At 36.6% G+C, this 18,779-nt stretch overlaps 2 protein-coding genes across 4 annotated transcripts in view; one reads left to right on the forward strand and one right to left on the reverse strand.

The window, feature by feature from the left end:
• The window catches only part of rnf41l (ring finger protein 41, like), a 33,737-nt gene extending 27,992 nt beyond the window's left edge, over positions 1-5,745 (forward strand). The window contains exon 7 of the mRNA XM_060824423.1: positions 5,450-5,745. The gene's annotated coding sequence lies outside the window, so the exon portion shown is untranslated. The remainder of the gene's footprint in view (positions 1-5,449) is intronic.
• A 5,957-nt stretch (positions 5,746-11,702) lies between these two features.
• Positions 11,703-18,779, reverse strand: part of virma (vir like m6A methyltransferase associated) — a 117,026-nt gene continuing 109,949 nt past the window's right edge. For 2 of the 3 annotated variants that reach the window (XM_060823673.1, XM_060823672.1), the window contains exons 23-26: positions 18,285-18,344; positions 14,019-14,081; positions 13,441-13,575; positions 11,703-12,081 (exon numbers count right to left, since the gene is read on the reverse strand). In XM_060823673.1, the coding sequence (XP_060679656.1) occupies positions 11,945-12,081; positions 13,441-13,575; positions 14,019-14,081; positions 18,285-18,344 (395 nt within the window). In that variant the 3' untranslated portion in view covers positions 11,703-11,944. The remainder of the gene's footprint in view (positions 12,082-13,440; positions 13,576-14,018; positions 14,082-18,284; positions 18,345-18,779) is intronic. The other variant, XM_060823674.1, reaches the window with a different exon arrangement.

Here is an 18,779-nt window from a genome sequence, read left to right on the forward strand (position 1 = left end):
TCCAAATGGCTGGTTCTCCCTGTATTCCATGAGATCTAATCTTGCTAACAAGTCTAACGTGAGGAACCTTATCAGAAGCCTTATTGAAGTCCATATAGATCACGCCCACCACTCTGCCTTCATCAATCCTCTTCGTTACTTCTTTAAAAAACTGAATCAAGTTCGTGAGACATGATTTCCCATGCACAATGCCATGTTGACTATCCCTAATCAGTCTTTGCCTTTCCAAATACATGTACATCCTGTGCCTCAGGATTCCCTCCAACAACTTGCCCACCGGTCTACAGTTGGCTTTTCCTTACCACCTTTTAAGAAATATAGTGGCACTATGTTAGCCAACATTCAGTTTTCCAGCACCTCATCTGTGACTATCAATGATACAAATATCTCAGCAAGGAGCCCAGCAATCACTTCCTTAGCTTCCCACAGAGTTATAGGGTACACCTGATCAGGTCCTGGGGATTTACCCACCTTTATATGCTTTAAAACATCCAGCAGCACTACCTCTGTAATATGTACATTTTTCAAGATGTCATTATCTATTTCCCAACATTCTATATCTTCCATGTCCCTTTCCTCAGTAAATACTAGTGCAAAATACTTGTTTCATAACTCTCCCCACCCCCCCATCTCCTGCTGACACATAGGCTGCCTTGCTGATCATTGAGGGGGACAAAGTGAGGAGGGGCCCTATTATCTCCCTAATTACCCTTCTGTCCTTAATGTGTTTATAAAATTCCTTTGGATTCTGCTCAACCCTATTTGCCAAAGCTATCTCATGTCTCCTTTTGCTCTCAAGTATACTCTTACTGCCTTTATACTCTTCCAAGAATTCAGTCGATCCCTGCTGTCTATACTTGACACATGCTTGCTTCTTTTTGTTAACCAAAATCTTAATTTGTCTAGTTATCTAGCATTCTCTACCCCTATGAGCCTTGCTTTAACAGAACAGGAATATACCATCACTGGACTCTCATCTTATTTTTGAAATGTTCCCATTTCCAGTCATCCCTTTACCTGTGAACGTCCACCCCAATCAACTTTTGGAAGTTCTTGCCTAATACAGTAGTCCCCCTGTACCCACGGCGGATACATTCCAAGACCTACTGCGGAAGCCTGAAACTGTGGATCTGAGCAAACCCATTCATTTAAATGGGAAATGTACCTTTCCAGCAGTCTCCTGGTCCCTGGTTCTGGAATGTTCCCTTTTATATATTCAGACTGCAGTAAACCATGGGTAACTGAAATCATGGATACAGGTGGTGACGAATTTCACAGATTGACCACCCTCAGTGATTTGTTTCCTCATCTCCGTTCTTAAACTGCACACCGTACTTCACATATTCAGTTTATATCATGCCTCTGGATGCAATGGTCCAGTGGTACAATCAGTAGACTATTAATCCAGAGACCTGGGTAATGTTCTGTACCATCTTGTACTGTCAAAATTAGCCTTCCTTCTGTTTAGAACTTCAGCTTTTAGATCTGGTCTATCCTTTTCCATCACTGTTTTAAAACAAATAGAATTATGGCCACTGGCCACAAAATGCTCCCCCACTGACACCTCAGTCACCTGCCCGGCCTTATTTCCCAAGAGTACGTCAAGTTTTGCACCTTCTTGAATAGGTACATATACTGAATCAGAAAATTTTCTTGTATACATTTAACAAGTTCCTTTTCATCTTAACACTATGCCAGTCCCAGTCTATGTTTGGAAAGTTAAAATCCCCTACCATAACCACCCTATTATTCTTGCAGAAAACTGAGATCTCCTTACAGGTTTGTTTCTCAATTTCCTACTGACTATTAGGTGGTCTGTAATACAATCCCAAGGTGATCATTCCTTTCTTATTTCTCAGTTCCACCTAAATAACTTCCATAGACATATTCCAAGGAATATCCTAAGTACAGTTATGCTATCCCTTATCACAAATGGCACTCTCCCTCCTCTCTTGCCCCACTCCTTCTATATATTGTACTTGTATCCTGGAACGTTAAGCTGTTAGTCCTGTCCATCCCTGAGCCACGTCTCTGTAATTGCTGTGATATTCCAGTCCCGTGTTCCTAACCATGCCCTGAGTTTATCTGCCTTCCCTGTTCGTCCTCTTGTATTGAAATAAATGCAGTTTAATTTATCAGTCCTCCTTTGTTCTCTGCTTTGTTTCTGCCTACCCTGAGTGTGACTCGCTCCTTTTCCTAACTGTACCCATCTCAGATTGATCTTTATCCTCAAGTTTTAAAAGGAAACAAAATATAACCAAAAAATGGATAAAGAGTGCAAAAATATGATTTTAATTCACTATGGTTATGACAATTTCACTGAATAACTAGATTAGTAATTAAATGCGACAAACTCCCACATGGAATTTGAATCTGAGTCCAGAACATTACCTATGTCTCTGGATTAATAGTCTAGTGATTGTACCATTGGAACATTGCATCCCAAAGGAATGATATAAATTGAAGATGTGAAGTATAGTGTGCAGTTTAAGAACGGAGGTGAGGAAAACAAATCACTGAGGATGGTCAACCTGTGAAATTCGTTACCACAGAAGGCTGTGAAAGCCAAGCCATTGACTATATTCAAGAAAGAGGTAATTTTTAACAAAATTTTAAAGGCTTTGAGGGTTATGGAAAGAAAGTTGGATTAAGGAATTGAGATGGAGAATTAGTATGAATGGTGGGGCAAGCTAGAAGAGCTGAATAGTCTACTCTTTCTATGAGATGAAGTGTGGGTAATAAATGTTTCAGGATACAGCATTTTGAAAACATGGGCAGAATGCAACTGGAGGAGGGGTAATAATGATAACAAAGGATAATAAGGAGATTAGTGAGAAAGGGTCTGGGCTAGGAAGGTAAGTATCTGTAGAGATCAGTTGTTTGGGTAAGAAAAAAATAATAGTTATGTATAGCTAACCTCAGTAGTTATACTGTTGAACATAACAAACATGATAAATATGGGTAATTTTAATCTTATAAAGTAAGCCAACCAACCAAACCAACCAAGTCTAAAAGATAATCTTTTAAGTTTGTCGACTGCTTATGTAACAGTTCCTATATTGTGAAATCAACTAAGGATAAAGACACTTTTTGATGTAGTAATATGCAATGAGGCAGAATTAATTAGTAATGCTGTTGTAAAATTCCCTCCAACAACTTGCCCACCACCGAGGTCAGGCTCACCGTTCTATAGTTCCCTGGCTTGTCTTTACCGCCCTTCTTAAACAGTGACATCACATTTGTCAACCTCCAGTCTTCCGGCACCTCCCCTGTGACTATCAATGATACAAATATCTCAGCAAGAGGCCCAGCAATCATTTCCCTAGCATCCCACAGAGTTCTCAGATACACTTGATCAAAAACCTGGGGATTTATCCACCTTTAACCATTTCAAGACATCCAGCACTTTCTCCTCTGTATGTTTTGCAAGATGTCACCATTTATTTCCCTACAGTTTATATCTTCCATATCCTTTTCCACAGTAAATACTGATGCAACCCTAACATCCTTGTAAATTTTTTCTGAACCCTTTCAAGTTTCACAACATATTTCCCATAGGAAGGAGACCAGAATTGCACACAATATTCCAACAGTGGCCTAACCAATGTCCTGTACAGCCACAACACGACCTCCCAACTCCTGAACTCAATACTCTGACCAAACGCCTTCTTCACTATCCTATCTACATGTGACTCCACTTTCAATGAGCTATGAACCTGCACTCCAAGGTCTCTTTGTTCTATTGCTGAACAAGAGACCTTGGAGTGCAGGTACAGTTCCTTGAAAATGGAGTCCAGGTATATAGGTAAGTAAAAATGATGTTTGTATGCTTTCTTTAATTGGTCAGAACTTCAAGTATAGGAGTTGGGAGATCATGTTGTGGCTGTATTGGACATTGATTAGGCCACTTTTAGAGTATTGCGTGGAATTTTGATCTCCCTCCTATCAGAAGAATGTTGTGAAACTTGAAAGGTTTCAGAAAAGATTTACAAGGATGTTGCTAGGGTTGCATCAGTGTTTACTGTGGAAAAGGATATGGAAGATATAAACCGTAGGGAAATAGATGGTGACATCTTGCAAAACATCCAGATTACAGAGGAGGAAGTGTGCTGGGTGTCTAGGTAGATGCTGACTAGGCTGGGGCTATTTTCCCTGGAGCGTCAGAGGCTTAGGGGTGACCTTATGGAGGTTTATAAAATCATGAGGGGCGTGGATCAGGTAAATAGACAAGGTTTTTTTCCCTGGGGTGGGGGGAGTCAAGAACTAGAGGGCATTGGTTAAGGATGAGTGTGGAAAAATTCAAAAGGGACCTAAGGGGCAACTTTTTCACGCAGAGGATGGTGGGTGTATGGAATGAGCTGTCAGAGGAAGTGGTGGAAGCTAGCACATTTACAATATTTAAAAGGCATCTGGATAGTATATGAATAGGAATGGGGATATGAGTCAAGTGCTAGCAAATGGGACTAAGGGTGGGTTGGATATCTCGTCTGCATGGCCAAGTTGGACTGAAGGGTCTGATTTTGTGCTGTACATCTCTGCTACTCTCTATTTCAAAACATTTTTGAAAAATCAAGGACGATACACCCATGACTTAATAAGATTAAGGATAGTATTAGAGTAAAAGGAGGTTTCTAATGTTGAAAAGAACGGTAGTAAATCTGACAACTGGGGCTGCTTCAGAAGAAAAGTACCATTAATAAGCTGATTTATGATCGAAGGAGCTTTTACACATGTCTATAAAAACTTTTGTCTATTAGAGACAGGAACAGAGGAAATGATCAGGGGAATGAGGAAATGGAAAAGTTGTTGAACAATTAGTTTCTGCTTTCACAGTCCAACACAGAACATACAGACCAAAAATACCGTGTAACTTAGAGGCTAGTAAGAGTGATCAAATTAGATCAGATTAGGTTAGATTACTTAGTGTGGAAACAGGCCCTTCAGCCCAACAAGTCCACACCAACCCTCTGAAGAGCAACCCACCCAGACCTATTCCCCTAAATTTACCTCTTCACCTAACACTATGGACAATTTAGCAAGGCTAATCCATCTAACCTGCACATCTTTGGACTGTGGGAGAAAACCAGAGCACCCGGTGGAAACCCACGCAGACACTGGGAGAATGTGCAAACTCTGCACAGACAGTTGCCGAGGTGGGAATTGAACCCAGGTCCTGGTGCTGTGAGGTAGCAGTGCTAACCACTGTACAAAATAAAGTGGAGGCAGTGATGAAGAGGTAATGTCTCTGGACAAGTAATTCAGAACTATAGACTACATTCTGGGGACATGGGTTTAAAATCAATTAAGAATCTGGAATTAAAACCTAGTCTAATAGTAAATGGTAATTATTATTGATTGTTCTAAAGACCAATCTGGTTCACTAATGTGCTTGGGGAAGGAAATGTGCTGTTCTTAAATCTTGCTGAAATCTCTGTAATTCCTTCCTCAGAATCTTAAATGATTAAGTCATTTGCTGAACTTCTCAGAAGATCTGATTTCAAGTATTGCTGTCGGATTTCTACAAAATGTAAGAAATTCATGATGTTGTGGAGCATTTTCCTATTATGAAGAGGATAGATAGCTTGAGTATCCTGCCTGTCCAGAAACAAAAACAACAATCACTGAGTTATATTACTGACAATGATTAGATCAGTTATTGTGTTTGCACTTTAGCCACATAACCTTTCAAGAGGTTACCAATTCTTCATAGGCAAAAATGTAATAAATCAGAATTTAAAGAAACCAGCTACCACACTGAAACTAAAAGTGATGAATAATATGTTTGTGTTTGAAATAAAGACAGTTACACAATCAGTACTTTCTACATAGTGGTGACTCATACTCTTAAAAGGATAGTTAAGCACAAAAATGATTTTCCTTGCAAAATGCCAGTACGAGTAAAATGTTGAAACAAAACAAATATGAACATGCTTATGGTTCTCAATTGCAAAGAATTACAATGAAGCAGGAATTCAAGCTATGTTTGTTTAAGTGCTATTCTCAGTATCATGCATGCAAGTCCTATAGATGAAATAATGTACCTTTATCCACCTGTCACATCTGGAGGATATACAGAGTATTTCTTTTGTCATGTAATGTTCTGAGTTTATCGTAGATTATCTTTCCAATGCCAGACCAATGTCTTCGGTGCAGATCACATTTCAATCCATTACTTGACATTAAGCAGAATGGTAAATTAACATGAAAAACTTAAACCCCTCTGTTTCCAAGTCCAAATGTATACAGATAGACAGTCTGCTTTTTACTACATTGGAACCTCCCAGTCATCTCATGACCAGGAAACTTTATGGAAATACTGTCCAACATTTCTATTCAAATTTGTTGGGTTTTGCAAAGGACACGAAGAATTGACAATAACATCAATCTCAGTCGCAAACGTAGTGGTAATCTTAATTGAGCCTGGAGTTGGTTAGATGTCAGTTTGCCTTTTTCTTGAAGTCTTGATCCTTCAATACTTCGATAGCTGTCCACATTGGTGTTTATGTTTCCTGTTCTTCATACACAATTTCAGAATAGTTTCACGCGTATTAGACAAGTCCAGAGTCTTAGGCACAATATGCTACATCAGTTGCCCTGGCATTTCCACACCCAGGAACTGCACTCTGGGTACACAACTATTGTTTTACTGAAATGATACTTCTTCCTCACTTAGAGTACAAACTTCAATGAAAATTTATGTTAATGAATTTGAAAATAGGCTGCATGATAACTTCAAGCATTGGTTTCATGAAACACACCATTCCTGAGTAAACCTACTTTTACCTCAAAATCCCAGCCCTCTGTGATTTATAAATTCTGCAAGAGCCCCCCACTTCCAGACCAGAATAGTAACTTTGCTTTATGACCCAAGACTGATGGCTAGCTTGAAGTTATGACTTTTTATTTTTTAAAAGTAAACCAAATGTGAGTTGCAGGAAATTTACAAAGAGAATAGAGCCAGAAGATTCCATGGTTCCAAACAAACAACTACGACATAAATTGGAACAGTTACACAATCTATGGTCCATTTTCAACTTATTTCTGTGATTGAATACCCCCCAACGCAAATCGAATACAACCAAGCTTAATCCCGTGGATTTTTTTAAAACTAACTTTCCCCAAACATTAATTACAAGGTGAAACATCAAATCTCATTAAACTTCACAAGGTATTGCAATCCTTACTTGTATTGATCTGACCTTGACCGCTCTCTTTTGAGCGCTGTCTTGTCATAGACTGACTCAACAATGATCTGGGTGCAGTCAATTACCCTCGTTTCCTGGGTCTAATGTCCTCTTGACAAAAAAACCTGTTCGACAACACTTACTCTCCCCACTATTCCAGCTTTTCACCAGTGTCTATTTCAGAGTCTTAGTGCAGATGCCTTCTCAACAATGCAGCTCAACAAATAATTACTGCATGACAATGAGATATAGGAGCAGAAGCAGGCCATTTAACTCCACCGTTCAATGAGATTGTGGCTAATCTGGTCACCCTCAACTCCACTTTCCTACCCTTTTTCCTATAACATGTGATTTCCTTATGAATTTTTAAAAAAATCTTAGCATTGAATATAGTTAATGACCCTGCCTTGACAGCCATCTACAGTAAAGAATTCCTCATCTCGCTATAAAATGGGCAACTCCTTTTTCTGAGATTAAACCCTCTGATCCTAAACTCTACCACAACGGGAAAACATGTTTTCCACATCTATTCTGTCAAGTCCTGTAAGAATCTTGTATATTTAAGTAAGGTCACCTCTCTCTTATAAATTCCAATGAGTACAAGCCCAATCTAATCAACCTCGCCTCAGGAAGCAGTGCCTCTATGTCCAGGATCAGCAATAGTGAACATTCTCTTCATTGCCTATCTTTCTATAGATAACAGACCCAAAACTATTTTAGCTGTTGTTACAAGTGCCTTTTTTAGTTTTAGCAAGACTTCTTTTATACTCCATTCCCTTTGAAAATGGCAAAATTTCCATTTGCTTTCTCAATTACCCAGTGAACTGAAGAAGTGGTAGATATGGGTACAATATAATACTTAAAAGATGTTTGGATAAGTACATGAATAGGAAAGGATTGGAAGGAGATGAGCCAGGTGGGACTAGTTTGAGATTATGTTCGGCATGGCCTGGTTGGACCAATAGGTCTGCTTCTGTGCTGTATGATTCTATGATTCCTAAACTGCTATGTAATGTAGCTTTCGGCAGTCTCTCTTCATTTAAATAATATTCAGCTCCAATAGTCTTTCACAGTGCATAACCTCTCATTTCCCCACATTTTATCTGCATGATTTTGCTCATTCACTAAAGCCCATTTGGATAAGTCTCTATCTTTCTGCAGACCTATTTCATGCCTTCCCACCTACTTTTGTCATCCATAAACCCTGACTAAAGTATATTCACTTTCCTCATTCAAGTGATTGATATATATTGTAAATAATTGTGGTCTCAGCACTGATCTGTGCCATACCACTTGCTACAGTCATCGTCTTGAAAATGCTCCACTTATTCCAACTCATACTTGTAGTTGTTAGCCAATTCTCCATCTATGCTAGTAATCTACCTCCAGCACCATGGGCTCTTAAATAACCAAATGTGTGGTTAGTTATCAAAAGCCTTCTGCAAAACCAAATATATATGCTGCTTTCCCTTTATCTATTCTTCCACCTCAAAGAATTCTTAATAAAAACTTGTCAAATTCGTGAAGCCACGCCTCCTTGATCATATTAAGTATTTCAATCCTTTATAATAAGATTCACCATTTTCCCCAATAACAGATGTTAAACTAACTGGCTAATAGTTATTTTTTTTTGTCTCCTATTTTTAAGTGCAGATCTTGCATTTTTTCTAATCTAAGGATTTCTGGATAATTGCTACCAGTGCATCCACTATCTCGCTACTTCTTTTAAAATCCAGGATACATCCCATCAGGGCCAGGGGATTTATCAGTCTTTAGCCTCATTACTTTTGCTAGCACTTTTTCACTAGTAATAGTTACTGTATTTATTTCCTCTCCTTTTGTCCCTTAATTATTCAGTAACTGTGGAATGTCTTCTATCATGAACAGTGATTTAAAAAACTCCTCTGCCATTTCCTAATTCCCCATTATTTCCCCTGACTCATGCTTAAAGGAGCATAAAAAGCTCACAATCAAGTTAATTGGATAATAGGGAAGGAAAATGGAATTTTTGGCCCATTTCTATAGTTAAATAAATTCTTGTTGTCGATCTTCATATCAATTGCAAGTTTGTCAAAGTTTATCTTCTCTCATTAATTTTTAGTCAGTGCTCCTAACAATGGAAAGTTCATCTCTTAAGTCTCACAATTCACTGATCTTCAGTCCCTCTGTGTCTTCTATGACCCCTAAACTGTCCTGTGACTTGTAAAAAAATTCAAATTTGTTGTGATGTTTTAATCCTGTCCCCTTTTAATAAGCACTCTGCCTTCCATTATTTTATTTATTCCTCCCCTGTTTTAATCCTGTTTTCATCACTCCTTATGCATATGCTACCATTTGTCCCACTCCCATTCCTCCCATTTATGCTTCCTAATTCACAAATTATTCTGTCTTTATTTTTACCTTCCTGCTCCAGTTCAGTTTAATCAATTCCATTTACTCCCTTTACACTGTTTTTCATTATCATCTCTCACAACCAATCTGATTTTCCATTTGTAACCCTATCTTACAGATCTCAGTGCAGGAATCTATTGACGGCATCAAACAAATATTTTGACTAAGACTTAATTTTGAATAAGCAGTAATATTCACCAAGTTTGCATAAAACAAACAAACAGATGGGTAATAAAACAAGTGAAGAATACCTATATGTAATCTATTATAAAACATTTTATTGTGTTTGGAGTGTATAACCCTTTCTTTGTGCATTATTATTGAGATTTTATTCAGTCAATGGATAGACAGTACTTGCACGTACTTACCATTGACCAAAATTCAATGTACAATCAAAAACATATTTTGTTTGTGAAGCCATAAAATGCTTGGATTGTTACTATTAAAATTTCAAAATATTAAAGCACAGAGCAATTTTAGCACAAGTAATTTTGATGAGTTTCTTTTCAAACATGTCAAGATTTGAAGTGCCATGTGTAAAAAACAATTTCAAACCTGAAATATTGAAATTCAAGGACCTTTCAAAACTAAGGATGAAATTCAATGGTTTTTCGAGGCTTGTGTAGAATTACTAGGGTGCAGTTGACTACCTTGATATTGTTTGCCCTTAGATGCTTCCTCCTAGAAGATCGCTTTGCGGATTCTGGAGTCACCCATGTGGGAAACATGGACCTGCCCAACTAAGCTTTATTTTCTGGAGGGCACTTGCATGTTGTCAAGGCCAACACAATGGGTGGTTTTTTTTTTGATTTTTGTCCCTTCATCTAATTCTTGTGATGAGCCACAGATATTTTGGTAGAAGTGTTCCAAAGTTTTGATGCAGTATCTACAGCAGACTTGAGATTCTGTGTCTTCTAGCAGGAAAATGCTTTGGTACTATTTGATTTCTTCTTCAGTGTAATGCTTTCAAGAAGTGATCAGAGAGTCTCCAATAGCGTGTTTAAAGTAGTAAAAAGCAGGAAAATAATTTGTTGGAGAGTAAAGACTTTTCTTAGCAATACGAGCTTGTTTCTCAAGTTCCAGATTTAAAATCTGTAGAATGTAGAGTAGGTGACATTCCTTAAAAAGAGTGAGGCAATCAAATTCAAGCACATGAAAATCCATTAAGTAAATTCTTCCACATTGATAACCAGGAACATAATGGGGAAAATGGATTAATGCCCAATTTCCTGATCGTGTTATCTATTATTCAAGAGCTTCTCTTGGAAAATTACCAGTTGTTAACTGATGTTAATGTTTTAGCATCCAAACTAGCTGCAGAAACTACTGGTATATTTGATAATCCAGTGCACAACTAAACTATTTCTGCGGAAGAGCTGGAGAATGCTGCAAAATGTGGGAACATGAGTAACAAAAGTCTTTAAATGTGAAATATTAACTTAGCATAATGAAGCAAATCTTGGAACATCTGGACAAAACAAGATTCGTATAGCCTATCTAAAATACATCATCTTCATAAAAGCTAAGTATTGCAGATTCTGGTGATTTCTACAAAATTAGGAAGTGCTGGAGAATCTCAGTGGGTCTGGAACATCTGAAGAGAGTAGAAGAGTTAAGTGCACAGTACGACTCTTCAGAATCAATTTTATACTGTTAATCTACAGGGAATTAGGAATAAAAAAGATTAGTGCATTGGTTACAATTCCATTTTATGTTTAACTGATCTAATGCTTATGACATTAGGATGTTATCAGCATACTGAAGGTTTCTGGGCTTAAAGGATGGCATTTATTTAACTTTATTCTGCTTGGTTGCAGAAGAGAAGTGTTTTAATTAAATAGTTTAATATCTGGATCTGTTCAGTCACAGTCTTAAATACTTTCTTACTGTAAACATATTTCATAAGTCTGACCTCTAGTTTAGTCTTCAATAAAATTGAGAAAACTAGAATGAATAAATGCTGATAATGCAGAACTTAGACCAAGTCTTTAACTATGTAAGGCACAGTATGTTGAAAATAAGATGCCATATTCCACAATCTTGATGAAAATTTTGTGTAGTCCCTCTTTTTCCTCAGTTAATAGGCCCATCACAATTAAAAGAATTAAATTACAATCACTTGCCTTTTTGATGATCCATTTTATTAAAATTCCAATACTGCTATAAAAGGACAACATCTTCCAAATTTCTTCAACGAAAATATCCACTTTTCTTGAAACTAAATCTCACAACCAGAAATTAATGGAGTCAAATATTGGTCCTTCAGTGCCACAATCTCCGCTACAGAATCTTGCACACAACTTCATTGTCTTGAGGGCAAAAAAAAATATTACTTGTTCACAGATATCGAAATCGTGCAAAAATATCCATTAGCGGGTAAAGGATCGCACATGTCTACCCCTTCCGCTACTTCCTCCACTGAATTTTCCCCTTGAGCTGCCTCCTCCCCATGATGGTCCTGCTCCTCGACCCCTTGATGTACGATCACGAGGACTTTGACGGTATCCTGAAAACAAACACAAACCACCAGTGAAATACAGGTCTCATTTCATTTGCATTAGACCAAAATTCGTCAGGAGTGGAGAAGCTACAATAAATTATAAAATTCATTTCAAACACAACATTTAACTTCAAATAAATTTTAACAATTTTCCTAAGGAGCTAACGTACCGGTGGAAAAAAAACAAAATACTGCAGATTGTGGAAATCTGAAATAAAAGTAGAAAATGCTTGAAATGTTCAGGTTTATGAGCATTTGTGAGAAAAGAAACAGCACTCAGATTGACGACCATGAACTGAAATATTAACTCTTTCTCTCTCTACAGATACTAGAGATGCTAGACCAAGGATATTTAGAGCATTTTCGGTTTTGATTTCACCTTTCAGTGAAATTGATTCAGGATTGTATCTCACTTAACTATACTGTAAATACTGTCATATATGCTTACTCTTCGTTGCCACCTTGTCAGTGTCTCAAAGAAGTATCCTCTTATGATAGAATTATCAATATTCCAAATGAAGCTTATCCTCGTGTGTACATTGCTCTTTAACACATGATAAATATAAGAAGAAACTTCCTGGTCATTTCTCCTCTTAACTGAAGAAATGAAGTAGATTCAAATTGGAAAGCAGATTAAATAAATAACAACAGACATCAAGTGCAACTGTGAAAATTCACACTGACTTCTAATTAGGAAGTCTGATATTGTAGCATAGTCTCACCAACTTGTGCCTAAAACTAGTTATTCAATGGTGGGGTAGCAGAACATTTCAGAATCCAAATGGGCAGTTTTAATCCTACATTATTAAAATGTTGTATTAGCAGGCACTTCATTGATGCACCTTTAGTTTTTTTTTAAGAGGACTTTTTCAGGAAGTATAAGAATGAATATGTCCAAAAGATTATCATCTTGCCTGGTGGTGGGGGGAAAGCAATCAGAACATTGGTTCTAATTCCTGTTTTTGATTTTCTGAGTTTTTAATTCTATTGATATGATTCACACGCACATTAATTCAAATACAAATGTCAACCTCTGATTACCAAGTGCAAACACAGACACATTACTGATTAAACATTTTAACAACTGTGGAAATGACAATAAGATAAAAGTTCAGAAGAACTTATATTAAAGTATTTTAGTACTTAAAAGGCTCCAATCAGCATTTTAATGGAGTCATTACACATTAGGCAATTTTTGCCATTCTTTCAAACAGAACATCAACTCCTTTACTTACTCGCAAGATATTTCAATCATAGATGTTTCAGAAGTTTCACGCTTTCCCAATTTACCCCTGGCTGTTAATATTCTTCATCCTTAATGTTAGAACTATAAAGTAAGAATTGCAAGATTTTCAGTAGCTTTACCTGTTGAAGGCTGTCTTGATGGCAGCCCTTTGTTAAAATTGCTTTGACCACCTCGATTTTCACTGTATGTACCACGGGGACTATTCTGGACACTCCAGCTTGACCCACGTCCTCCTTCACGACGGCTATAATTTCCTACAGTAAAATTACATTTCTTCAAAAAGCATTCGAAAAATAATTACTAAACACACAATGTATTAGAAGAATGGACACAAATTACAGCTGCAAAAAAGTCCCCTCAATCTTTAATATACTTAAATATTTTGCATTGAATATACCTTCACCATGCAATCATTAAACACAGACATAGCGAGCTTCCCATAGGAGTGGGGAAATGGCACATGTTTAAAAGGTCAAGAAAGCCACAAGAAGACAAACAGCTATGCACAGAGGAGTGGGAGAATGATTTACAAGCCAAACCATAGCATGCTTCCCACTGCTATCCTGGGTAAGTAGAGCTGCAGTGGGCATCCTTCCCAACAAGAGGATGCCATCTTTTCTGTTGCATATCCTTGAATTTTGTTAACAGTTAAATACTGTGCAAACAGATATAAATATGAAATGTAGTATTGTAGTACCCCATTCATCCAGACTGTTTGCTGCATAAAAAGGGCTTGAAATACCACCGCACAAATGAAATTCTGTAGAAATGAAAGGGACTTTAAAAAAATTGTTTATCCATCAGAAAGCACAATTGTGATACTGTTAAAATTAAATTCACAAAATAATCTGCAGAAGAAACATTTTGCTGCAGTGAAACTTACTCTTGCAGCAAGGTGGCCAGTTTTGATTCTTACAGCCAAATGCATGAGATTTAAAATATATTCACAGCTGACTGGAGACTGGGAATTAGTTTATTTCTGGGACACACGAAATTTCACATTTGTATTTATGCAAGTCTGAAAGTAAGTGGCATTGAAAGTTATATTTTCAATTGATATTATGTACTTTTTAAATAGAATTTTGTTAAGATTATAGTTGCTCAGTTAATGTGTTAATCCTTTTAACATCTTGAAAGTACATTAAATTTAAACTTTTCATAAAATGATATCAAAGTCAGAAAATGAAATGAAAAAATGGAACTATTAAGAAACACAGTAAACAAAAGATACTGTGTAGACAAAGCTTGGCAACTTTGATGTATTATTTAAATAAATTCACTTGCCTAAACAACACCGAAATAATTTATTTGCTCTACGTTTACATTTGGGGGTTACAATTCAATGGCAATCTACAATTAATTCCTGTAAGTAGCTACCAAAATGAGTCTTGAGAGTTTCAAAGCCCACTAATCTGCATGGAACACCATAGCTGAGCCTTGCCTTGTTTTCAGTCAACATCTATGATATATTTATGATCCAGCAGAGATCACTGAAAGCAATGAGGAGCAAAAGGAATAATTAATTTCACCTCTTCCCTTGTATTTAGCCCAGAGACATTCAGGTCATTTGTACCTTGTATTATTACCTCAATCAACATGTATGAGAAAACAAACCCAGAATTTTGTGGCCTTTTGCTTTCACTTACGAGGCCATCTTTAGAGCTCCAGGTGTTTGATATTTTATGTACTATTTAATGTCTTAAGTGCATTGGTTTGGCTCAGTTGGAAATGTTGTTAACATTAAATTATTTTTCACATTTACAGACAAGGTACTCCAGCTAATGTAAAGCCTTTGTTAAGACTATTTTGAGGTGACAAAAAAAAAAGAGTTATAGACAATAGGCTGCTAGGTAAAGAATGGACAATAATCACCAGTGTTAGCCATTTTGAAAAAAAAATGGAAGAAACCAACTTATATGAAGTTAATTGAGCACATTCAAGGCAGCTAATATGTTAAGCCAGTGAGTGAGATTAATGCTTTTGTAGGATAGTGTTCAGAGTTGGAAACTAGCAGGAAAAAAAATAAAGCTGGGACAATGCGTTTCGATAATTTGATGGAACAGGTAATTTACATCAGGTGAAGATGATAAATGGAAATTGTGTTTGAAAAATCGCAACATCAAAATTACACTATGACAAATATAATTTAATCTCAGCTTTAATGGCTAAACAAAAAGGTATTTCAGTAATTTGAGGGATATGGGAGGAGTAGTAAACTATCCACACCATGTGATACCAAAATAAATCACTACTGTAGGCACTATGTTCTCATCTTTAATAATAAAGAACATAAATTTCTTTAGCCACCTCCACATAATATTCTAACAATGTACATTAAGGACTGTGCATTTGCCGAGATGAGTATAAGTTGTAAATGTTCATTCAAGCACACATCAATTTGTATCCAGTTGCAGTCAGTGATCGATGAAACTGAGGCATATATATGCAAGTGACCTTGGAAGAGACTTATGGCACTCCTTAAGTTTCTAATAGATAACTCTGCCACAAGGTAGTGTGTGCATTTCTAGTGAATGGCAAGTTTATTCAAGTTGTTGAGCTCAGTGAACTCTATTTGAAACATATACGGATTTCTTGTGCCAGATGGAATTCTCATTCATGACTCTCGTACTCCTTATTTTCACACTCCTTGAACCAGTACTGTATTTGTGTGACCGAGTCCTACATGCACACTAGCATTATTGTGCTATGACTTCATATTTCAATAGCGCAATTCATTCAGTCAATTATACCACGAGAAGCTGAAGTCTAATAACATAGTGTAGTATTCTAAGGAGAATCCCATACCCTGGATATTGATATTCTGCTTCAATCACTCACTGTGGATAAACAGTACTTGCTTTACCAACTCTGTGAAATAAAATTCTCCAAACTTCTTTCCTCATACTTAGTGAAAATTTTAAAACTGTGACCTTTCCTCCCCGTTGCCTAACTTCCCAAACAACAGTGGACAATAGAAAAAAAATGTGAAAGCTTGAAACCTTTTTTTAAATGCTTGATTAAATTGCTCCATGGAAATAATCCCAGTATCTTATGACTCTCCTCATGGCTATGGTGTCTCTTTTCTGTAATGAGCCTAATGAAAGAGGACTATGGTTTTAACATCCTTTCTAATCACTAAGCAGGTAAATGAATTGAAGTTTGAATGCAAAATCAAGAAGTTAAAAGATTTTTTCCATGTCAGTACAGAATTAGCTAGATGTTACGAATGGTCTCAGCTTCCACTGTCTGATTGCTATCTTGGAATTCTCAATGTGGTTTTTACTGAAAGATTTGCTGACAACATACCCTTGACGAAGAGACCAAGATGTTGCGTAGGATGAAAGACCATTTAGACAAGGTGGTGTAAAGGATGTGCTGTAAAGGACGTGGCGCAAATGAACCAAGTTACAAGACAATGTTGGGGTAAAAAATTAGATTTTTTTTTCTTTTTAGAAGTGCCAAACTATATTCATCCAGCACTGTAAAAAGCAATGCATGAGGAAACACTTCAGAAGCATGCAAAGAAATACTGGCAGTAGTTCAGAGAACATGGAAAAGTAAACAAAATTTAAATATTCAAGAAAGGACAGAAAGATGATCGGAAATATCTTTAAGTCAGATGAAAATTAGTTTAAAACAAGCTGTTCATAAATGTTACACAGGATGTTTTTTGGTGCTACTTTGCAAAATTTGAGTAAGGAGCAGAAAGAGTGCAATTGGGAGTACTGTGCAATGTTCACAACTTTAGCCACGATAGAATCTTAAATCAATAATAAACTAACTTGATTCTCCCCATACAAAATATTCTTCATAAGGATTAATACAGTTTACTTAGGTCCAGATCAATGAAGTAAATGATGGAGCATTTAACTAAACTGAATAATTTATTTTTAATACTCCCACCACCACCCCAAAACAAATGCCTGAAAGCTCGAAAATAACTTTAAAGTTCAAAAGCAGTGGAAATTTCTTCATTTAAGAAGAACATGCTTCTTATTCTCCACATGTATTGTATAGCTTCTCTACGCGATTAGTAAAAATGGAGGACAGTTTCATATGAATTGCTTTACTACACTAGCTAACATATTTAGACTTGAATCGAGTATTAGATGTAAGTGGAAAAGTGTTATATATAGAATCCACAACAGCAAATCCTACATTTCTGCACAGGTACAATTGAAAATACGAGTGTATATCCTAATTTAGAATTTAAACTCTCTTGAGTTAATTTAGAATTAAAAAATGCATTTGGATTAAACTTGTCAGCTTTATGAATAACCAGTTGTTGAAGCAGTAAGATAAAAAAACCCTAAATTTTAATCTTAAAATGAAATTTAAGAATGTCAATATTGTATATTGACCAATGTGCAGTATTTTGTTCTATTCAGGAGTTAGAACTTGAAAATTAAGCCCGAAGAAAGTTTATTGAACTATAAACGTGTAGTTAACAGATGGCAATTGATGATTTATTTTTGATGGAATTTTGTACTTAGTTTAATGCTAACGTAAAGAATATTAACACATGATCTCTGGTGGCAGCATCGACCACCTCACCACCCCAGAACAGGTCTAATATAACCAACTGCAGAGTTAAGTTCCTTTTACACGGTCTCAATATTGGAATAGCACACACAACTGCACCACTATAATTTTAATTTCCCACACCAGTCATCCTTGGAATCTCTGATTAAGATTGCCAGTTTAGTGCCAAATTTATTCCCATTAATCTGGGATGGATTCAAGCCCCTTTGTGCCAATAACTATCATGGATGGAATATGGTGTATGAGCAATCACAATCAAAAATTATTACAAGGAGAGATACTTACTGCCCAAATATTATTTCAGATAAATTCAAATGTGATCAGGTTTACAATGACCATAACAGACCATAATCTTTTCTACTCTTCACATGAATAAACATTCAATTATTTTACAGCAACACACAGACACCAAATTACTTACGATTTCTGGTGCTAGGATGAAGGAGTCCCACTGCATGACCTGGAAGAAAAGTTAGATCTTCTACAAAGAGAAAAAGAATAATATTAATAAAAGAACCGCTAACTGGGTCATGTTGCCTTGTTTCTAATTTACTCAATGCTTCTATTGCACCCTACCTTTATTTTCAATACTTTTTGAAACAAAATATTTCAATTGTCACAGCAAACACATTGGTACGACACAAAGTGCAAGAACTATTTGTGTGTCATGGACACTTCTTTTTCAGGATTCTAATCCCACTGTCAGGAGGGAATCTGGGTGAGGACATCACATCTGGGTCAGATCTACATCAAAAATGGAATTCAAAAGGATGGGCTCCTGAGATTGCAGGGCCAACAGAAGGCCCTCCAGGTATATATAAAAAATTGCAGCAGCCCCCACCCATTCGAAGTAAAAGGCGCCAAGTGCAGGTAGGGGAAAAGAAACAAGAAACAAATGTTTAAATGAAAAATAAGA

Source organism: Hemiscyllium ocellatum, chromosome 4 (assembly GCF_020745735.1).
Source record: "Hemiscyllium ocellatum isolate sHemOce1 chromosome 4, sHemOce1.pat.X.cur, whole genome shotgun sequence".
NCBI classification, from domain to species: domain Eukaryota; kingdom Metazoa; phylum Chordata; class Chondrichthyes; order Orectolobiformes; family Hemiscylliidae; genus Hemiscyllium; species Hemiscyllium ocellatum.